Raw genomic sequence first — 8,789 nt, 5'->3', positions numbered from 1 at the left:
ATTTTGGGTTTCCATTCATTCACCGCTGCACCATTCTCTCTACCCTCCTCCCAGTTTGTTCTTGTCCAAATGCCACAGTGCTTGTCAAAGCCAATCTTTGTCTTCTTGACATTGAGCCTCAATCCATATTGGCTGCAGTTCTTGACCCTCTGCAGTAAGCGCTTCAGGTCCTCCTCTGTTTCAACAAGCAGGGTTGTGTCATCTGCATAACGCACATTGTTGATACATCTTCCACCAATCTTGACCCCACATTTCTCCTCATAAGGCCCAGACTCCCAGATAATCTGTTCTGCATACAGGATGCAAAGGTATATAGACAAGACACATCCCTGAAGCACGCCCTTCCCAATTTTGAACCATGCAATGTTTCTTTGCTCTGTTCTGATGAATGCCTCTTGGTCCAAGTATAGGTTTCACATTAGCATGATCATGTGTTCTGGGATTCACATTCTTCTCAGAGTCAGCCACAGTTTGTTATGGTCCACACAGTCAAACGCATTTGCATAGTCAATGAAACAGACATTCCTCTGATATTCCCTGCTTTCAGCTAAGATCCATCTAACATTAGCTACAATATCCCTAGTACTACAACCCCTTCTAAACCCAGCCTAGACTTCTGGCAGTTCTCTGCTAATGTGCTGTTCCAGTCATTTTTGGATAATCTTCAGTAGACTCTTGCTTGTACATGAAATCAATAATATTGTTCTATAGTTTCCACACTCTGTTGGGTCACCCTTCTTTGGGACGGGAACAAATATAGATCTCTTCCAGTCAGTTGGCCAAGTGGTTGTTCTCCAGATTTCTTGGAACAACTTGGTGAGCACGTCCAGGGCAACATCTGTTAGCTGAAATATGTCAACTGGTATACCATCTATTCCTGGGACCTTACTTTTTGCTATTTCCTTCAAAGCAGCTTGAACTTATTCCTTCATCACCATAGACTCTTGCTCATATGTTGTTTCATTAAATTCTTCTGTGTCTGCCAATTCCTTTCGACACAGTGACTCAGTATATTCTTTCCATCTTCTTTTAATATTTCCTGGATCAGTTAATATTCTGCCTAAAGCATCCTTGACTACAGCAGCTCGAGGTTTTAATTTGATCTTCAGTTCCTTGAGCTTATGAAATGCTGAGTGAGTTCAGCCCTTTTGATTTTCTAACTCCAACTCCTTGCACATTTCATTGTAATATTTTACTTTGCCATCCCGTGCTGCCTTTTGAAATCTTCTTTTAATTATGCCTACCAGATAAAATTTATGAAATGTGGTGGTAAGAATAACCTAAAAAGCATTCATTTACATTTTTAATCAACTCAGTCTATCAATTCCTGAGTGATATGTGATACATCCTGAGAAGTGCCAATTTAACTCTTCTAACATAAATTTCTGTCCATTTTTATTTTAAGTTTAAATTCAAGTAGAGGATTATAAATATTAAATTGTAGCAACTTTCAGTAAATCTTTCATCACTATGTTGTTGTTAAGTGCTGTTGAGTTTTACCCAAGCAACCATATAAACAACAAATCTGTATCCTGTGCCATCCTCCAAATCTCTGACATACTCCAGTCCATTGCTGCAGTCACTGTGTCAATCCATCTGGTTGAGGGTCTTCCTCTCTTTCACTGGCCCTCCACCTTTCCATGATGTCCCTTTCCAAGGAATATCCTCTCCTAGCAACATGCCCACAGCATGTGACACGAAGCATTATCACCTTTGCCTCCAAGGAACTCTGGCTGCACCATCTCCAATATCTATGTTTATTCTTTTGGCACTTCATAGGTTATCTAGCACTGTTCTTCAACACCACAGATCAAAGGCTTTTTCTTCTGACATCCTTATTCATTCTCATATATCCAGATCTCAGATACATAACAAGTGACTGAAAAGATCATCTTCTCAATAAGATGAACCTTACTCCTCAACTAACATCAATGTTCCTTAATGGGGGAGGTCTGTGACTGTAGACTTTCCCAGTGAAATCCATCTCCCGATGTCTTTTTTTTTTTTTTTTTTTTTTGTGTGAGTGTACCGTCAAATCAGATCTGACGGGTACAGGAGGAGATTGTCCCTCCTTCCCCGGCAGAGCATCTGGTGGATTCGAACCGTGCGCCTCTGGGATTGTAGTTGCAGCTCCTTGTCACTAGGCCACCAGCGCTTCCCCCCCACCCCCCCGATGTCTTTTTGACTTCTGGTACCAAGGCTGATTGTGGATCCAAGTAAGATGAAGCTGTTCTTCAATCTTTTCTCCATCTGTCATGATGTTGCCTATCAGTCCAGTGATGAGTATTTTTTTTTTACATTGAGATGCAATCCATATCAAAGGCTGCAATATTTGATCTCCTACAGCACTTACTCCTCACTTTCAACAAGGAAGGTTGTGTCATCAGCACAACAAAGGTTATTGTTCCTCCAATCTTGATACCAGATTCTTCTTCATAAAGTTTAGCTTCTTGAATAATTTGCTCAGCATATAGACTGAATAGATATAGGGAAAGGATATAATCCTGACACACATTTTTCTTCATTTTAAACCATGTCGAGTTCCCTTGCGCTGTTTTCACTACAGCCTCCTGGTCTAGGGCTAGGTCTTGCATGAGAACAATTCAGTGTTCTGGGATTCCCATTCTTCTCAATGTTAGTCATAATTTGTTATGATCCACAAAGTCAAATGACTGCACAGTCAATAAAGCACAGATAGACATTTTTCTGGTTTTCTCTTTACACCAGGATCTATCTGATATCAACAATGATATTTCTGGTAACTAGGCTCCCAGCTTGAATTTCTGACAGTTCTGTGTCTACGTACTGTTCTAGTGATTTTTTTTTAATGAGCTTCAGCAGTATTTCCCTTGCATGTAATATGAATGCTATATTCATACATGCGATATGAATTACCATGTTTGGTAATTTCCTCATTGTGTTGGGAATTCTGTTCTACCTTTCTTGGGAATGGAAACAAATATGGACCTCTTTCAGTCAGTCAGTCAGGCAGCTGTCCTCTAAATATCTCAGCAAACTCTGGTTAACATTTCCGGGCTGCATCTCTTAGTTGAAACATGTCAACTGGTATTCCATCAATTCCTGGGACCTTATTTTTTTTTACCAATGCCTTCAATACAGCTTGAATTTCTTCCTGGTTTATCACTGTCTCTGGAGCATAGGGTATTTCCTGAAATATTTCAGTGTTGGCTAATCTTTTTGACACAGTAATTCTGTGTATTCCCTCCTCATTTGCATGCTTCCTGGGTCATTCAAGATTTTACTCAGAGTATCCCTAAGTATTGCAACTTGAGGCTTGAATTTGTTTTTCAGTTCTTTGAGGTTGAGAAATGCCAAGCATGTTGTTCCCTTTTCATTCTCCAATTCCAGCTCTCTGTACACCTCACTTATATCTTGCTTTTTTGTCTTCTCAGGCTGTCCTTTGAAATCTCCTATTTAGCTCTTTTACTTCAGATCTCTTCCCTTTGTTTTGGCTACCTGATGCTCTAGTGAAATTTTCAGAGTTTCTTCCAAAATCCATTTTGGTTTTTTATTTCTTTGTAATGTTTTTTTCTATCTTTGAAATGACCTTTTAGTCTCTATCTTTGAAATGACCTTTTAGTCTCTTCACAGATGGCATCCTTGATGTCATGCCACAATTCATTTGGTGTTCAATGCTTCTAACCTACAAAGATGGTTTTTAAATTAAGATAGCATAGACTCAAGTTCATATTTTGGCTCCCATGGACTTTTAATTTTCTTCAGCCTCTGTTTGAATTTGTACATGAGTAATTATGATCTGTTACAAAGTCAACAAATGGCCTGGTTCTGACTGCTGACAACGGACTTCTCCAAGATTCTTTCCACAATATACAGTCAATCTGATTCTTATGTACATCCAGAGAGGTCCATGTGTAATACTTGCATTTGTTGAGCAAACCACAGAACATATAAAATTTGACTATTCTATTTCCAGCCTTATTTCTGTAACTGAGTATGTACTTTCTGACTATTGAGGTAATGTTTTCATATGTATTTAAAAAAATCAAACTCATTGCCTTTGAGTCGAGTGCAACTCCTAGTGATCCTCCATTAGGATTTTCAACCTGTAAATCTTTATGAGAGGAGATGGCCCATCTTTTTGCTGAGGAGTGAATGGTAGATTCAAATTATGGGTCTTTTGATTGGTAGCACATGTTGCATTACACTACCAATGTTCTTTTTTCTATGTACACTAACGTTTTAAGTATTAAGGTCTATTTTATTCAGGATTAACAAAATTATACCAACTTTCATTTTACAGTTACTTGATGTCTTTCTAACTATTTTATGGATCTGTCTATTCTGAACATTCCTCTTAAAAAGCATTATATAACATATGAACTTTTGTGCCAACCTGCCTTCACTCCCCTTCCTTCACATTTTCAAGATTCATGAGTACTATACTGTATGAAAAGTACTTTTCTGTGGCTAAATTCTACTCCATTTTCTACATGTCCACTAATCAGTGATAAGATATTTAGTTTGTACTTTTTGGCTATTATGAATAATATTGCTTGAATGACTGTATAATAATGCTGTGTATGACTACTGGTGCCAAGGGTGTTTACTGTGGATCCAAGTAAGGTTGAGTCATTAACAATTCCAGTCTTCTATTATGATGTTCCCTATTGGTCCGGTGGTGAGGATTTTGTCTTCTTGATGTTGACATGTAATCTATACTGAAGAAATTAGTCTTTGATCTTTCAGCAACAACTGTTTTTTAAGTTCCCCTCACTTTCAACAAGCAAGATTGTATCATTTGCATAACACAGGTTATTGATCAAGCTACCTCACTCCACATATATATCAATCCTTCCATTCCTAGATACAGACCTAAATCTAGGTATAAATATATATGTCAAGCCAAACTCACTATCACTGAGTCAATTCCAACTGATAAGGACCTTTCAGTAGGTTTTGAAGGCTGCCTAGCTTAATATGAGGAAACTCCCCATTATATATACATGTATTTTTTATTTATGTGCATAGATATAATCATATTACATTATTAATAACTAGAAAACCCGGCTTAACACTCCCTGGGACAAAAAAGGGAAATCTCCTCTCATAAACTTATAAGCCCCAGAAATTCAATGGAGAGTCTCCATGAGTCACAACTGATTAAATGGCATTGGTTGGGTTTTATTCATTCCTTTAACACATCAAGAATTTCCTGTTGGTCAACTTACAGGAAACTAAAAATCATTTCTGAAATTGTAAAATAAGGCATTTCTCTAAGTGTGACATGCACAGTTACTTTATAAACTGTTTCTGATAAATTCCAATAATTGACATTTAGATGGACATGTGTCTGTTGTTTCTCACACATTCTACTTTTTTACATGCTTCTGTGCTTATATAATTTCTGATGATATTTCATTCAAACCTTGAAAATTTATTCAAGAATTATGTGAAGACGACAATGAAATTCATTTCTTTCACCAGAGGATTTATGCCTATTTCTGCACGTGTGTGTGTGTGTGTGTGTGTGTGTGTGTGTGTGTTTACACCATCAAGTCAGATATGACTGGTACAGGAGATTGCCCCTCCGTCTCCAGCAGAGCATCTGGTGGATTCGAACCACGCATCTCTGGGATTGCAGTGCAGCTTCTTGCCACTAGGCCACCAGAGCTCTCTACTTCTGCTATTTTTGAGGGTCATTAACAACCTCAAACCATTTTAATCCACAGATTGAGGTTTTAAGACCAGTTAGAAAGGTAAATTTTAAGTCAGCCTATGATTACAACTTCTCTGAGATTTTCGCCCTCTCTGCTTTTGCTTGCTCTCTCTCTGACCCTCCACCTTTCCCAGCATGATGTCCCAGCAAAGAATGGTCCCTCCTGACATGATGCAAGTAGACAATATTTCACCACCCTTGCCACTCAGGAGCACCTTGGTTATACTGCCTCAAAGACAAACTTACTTGTTCCTTTGGCAGCGCATGCTATAGTTAGTAAGATCTCCAACAAGAACAATTAACACAGTGACTATAACAATGAGCTGGAGCGTATCTGAGATCATAAGGATGGTGCAGAATAAAATGGTTCAGATTTCTTGTTCAAAGGGTTACTGTGAGCCATAGTTGACTTGTTAGTACACACCAACAACAGCAGTAGCTTTTCCTGAACATCAGTTAACATTACATACAATCCCTTAATTTGGAGTATAGATAAAAGGAGGAGGTATCTGGATGGTATACTTCTGGCTCACCTTCAGCTTTAGTTTTTAAAGGGGTCCATCAGAATGTCAGACTGACCTCTACTCAGATTCTTAATGAGAGCAGACTTGAGGCTTTTGCCTTTTGTTTCATTCATGCTTGGAGAGCAGCAAAATTACATCAAGGCAAAAAGACCTTAAACTACCACTCAAGATTCTCATTTTCCTTCAACTTTAGCTTTTTCTTACTCTGTCAGTTCATCTATGCTACAATGAAAATGCTGAGGTTGGACAGTTTTATGAAAAGAAATAATTTTTAGTTTTCAGCAGATGACATGTTTAAATAGCAGGGCTCTTCAAACAGCCTTCCATGTTTCTTAGAACTTAAGATCTAAAATCAATTCTTTTCAACTCTATCCTATATTTCATTAGCTTACTTCACCTATCAAAGTTCTGGTGGCCTACTAGGTAAAAAGTTGCGCTGTCAAGCCAAAGTCAGGTGGTTCCAATCCACCAGCTGCTCTCCGAGAGGAAGGGGCAATCTTCTCTGGCACAAATTGCAGCATGTGAAAACCCACTGGAGGGTCAGCTATGAGTCTATTTTTACTGAAAGGTATGTGAACAACATTTAACTATAACAACTAGAAGACTGAATCATTGTTGCTACTTCTCAGACATAAAAACAAGTATTATATACATTGATGCTTTTGAATTGTGTTGGACAAAAATATTGACTATCCCATGGACAGCATAAAGAATAAACAAGTCTTGTTTTGGAGAAAGTGAAGCACAAGCAGGGTCCTCCTTAGAGGCAAGAATGGTGAAACTTCATCTCGTATACTTGGGCATGTTCTTTGGAGAAGACAGTCCTTAGAAAAATATATCATGCTGAGAAAGGCAGAGGGTCATAAACAGGATAAGAAAGGCTTCAACAAGATGGACGGATAAAGTTACTGTAACAGTGGGCTTAACTATATCAAAGATCATGAAGATGGCATGGCACAGGGCAAGATTCAGATCTGTTGTTCATTAGGTTAGGAGGAGGAGTCAACTCAATGGCACCTAACAACAACATGTATAACTAGTGTTCAATAAATAAGTTCTTCAATACCAAGCTTGGTACCATCCCTTTCCAAAAACTTAAGAGAAATACATTCTTTCTTTTAGGGGCTTATGTGCAATAATTGGTTTACACTGTGTTTCAATCATATATATTGTATTGTTTGGGGTAGTTTTATTTAATTTTTTTTATTTGATACTGGTTTACCTACAAAGTTAATATACCTGTATACTGTGTTCTGTACATGCTTTCATTTGCTTTGCATATCATTCATATACACTGTATTTTATATCATCAATTACTATTGTTCTGTGCCTATCCTTACGCCATCTTCTCAAGTCCCCACTGAATGTTTCCTATTCCTTCACCCTTCCATCCGCTAAACTCCGCTATTCTAGTGATTTCCACCCTTCTCCTTTTTTCTATCCCCTTTGCCCTCCTTTCTTTTGAGAAATATATTCCTAGGAGAGCTTTTCTGTCTCCAAAAACTTACTTACAACTCTTCACAGTTTTTCATAATTAGTGCACTTAATCATAATTTAAACACAATTTTTCAATTAAAATTTCTATGAGGCTATGGGTTACACTTTCAGATTCTTTGTACACCTCACAGCACTTAGCAAATGGCTACTGGCTAAATATCGAGTGAATGAGTTAAAAGAAAACGTAAGTGCATACAGAAAATTACCTGTGGATTTGATCCTGTCTACTAGAACGAACTGGAGCTAATCCGTCTATTTCATCAAAAAATATAATAGAAGGTCTCATCAAATACGCCTGAAGTAAAAAAAAAAAAAAAAAAAAGAAGAATAAATGTTATTTATGGTTTTTGTTAGCTTTCATTTCAAAAATTTAATTTTTATATTTTTAATACATAATATAAGCAAGAATTATGGGAGCTGGAGGTCTAGGGATAAGCAGCAGCCCTGCAATCCAAAAGGTAGGAAGCTCTAATCCACCAGCTGCTCTGTGGGAGAAGGATGAGCAATTTACTCCCGTATGACTAACCACCTCAGAAAATCTGCTGGAGCGTCAGCTATGGATCAGTTCCAACTTGACGGCACACAACAATACCAACCGTAAGCAAATAATATATAGCAGTTCTGAAAGGGCTTAGAGTTAAATGGAAATCTCATTGCCACTCTAGTTTCCAACCACAATGTCTACCTACAGCAGATATGTTTTCTTTTTATTTATCTATACATTACTTACAACAAATGTAAAACTGTATTTTTAAACAAATGGTAACATCCTATACACACTGTGTTGCTTTCATGATGTCTTTATCATATAAAGAGTTCACATGTGGTTATCTCATATATAAGCACCGTTTGATCTGCCTGCTTTTTCCCCCCCTTAAATACTACTTTACTATATCTTTGTGAAAATTTATTTACATAGCAGATTGTGTTGTTGTTGTTGTTATGCGCCGTCGAGTCACTTGCGACTCATAGCGACCCTACATACAACAGCCCTAAACTCCGCTCTGTCCTGTGTCAATCGCACTGTCTCTGACACTCCCATCCCAATTATCCCAGTCACTGAATAAATC

At 37.8% G+C, this 8,789-nt stretch overlaps 1 protein-coding gene across 2 annotated transcripts in view; it reads right to left on the bottom strand.

The window, feature by feature from the left end:
• Positions 1-8,789, bottom strand: part of ATAD2B (ATPase family, AAA domain containing 2B) — a 194,860-nt gene that overhangs the window by 114,137 nt on the left and 71,934 nt on the right. For both annotated transcript variants that reach the window (XM_006880636.1, XM_006880637.1), the window contains exon 13: positions 7,926-8,014. In XM_006880636.1, coding sequence (XP_006880698.1) covers positions 7,926-8,014 — 89 coding nt within the window. The remainder of the gene's footprint in view (positions 1-7,925; positions 8,015-8,789) is intronic.

This window comes from Elephantulus edwardii, unplaced genomic scaffold (assembly GCF_000299155.1).
Source record: "Elephantulus edwardii isolate Elephantulus edwardi_28Jun2011 unplaced genomic scaffold, EleEdw1.0 scaffold00009, whole genome shotgun sequence".
Taxonomy (NCBI): Eukaryota; Metazoa; Chordata; class Mammalia; order Macroscelidea; family Macroscelididae; genus Elephantulus; species Elephantulus edwardii.
Note: the sequence above shows the minus strand (reverse complement) of the source record. Positions and strands in the feature narration are given on the sequence as shown.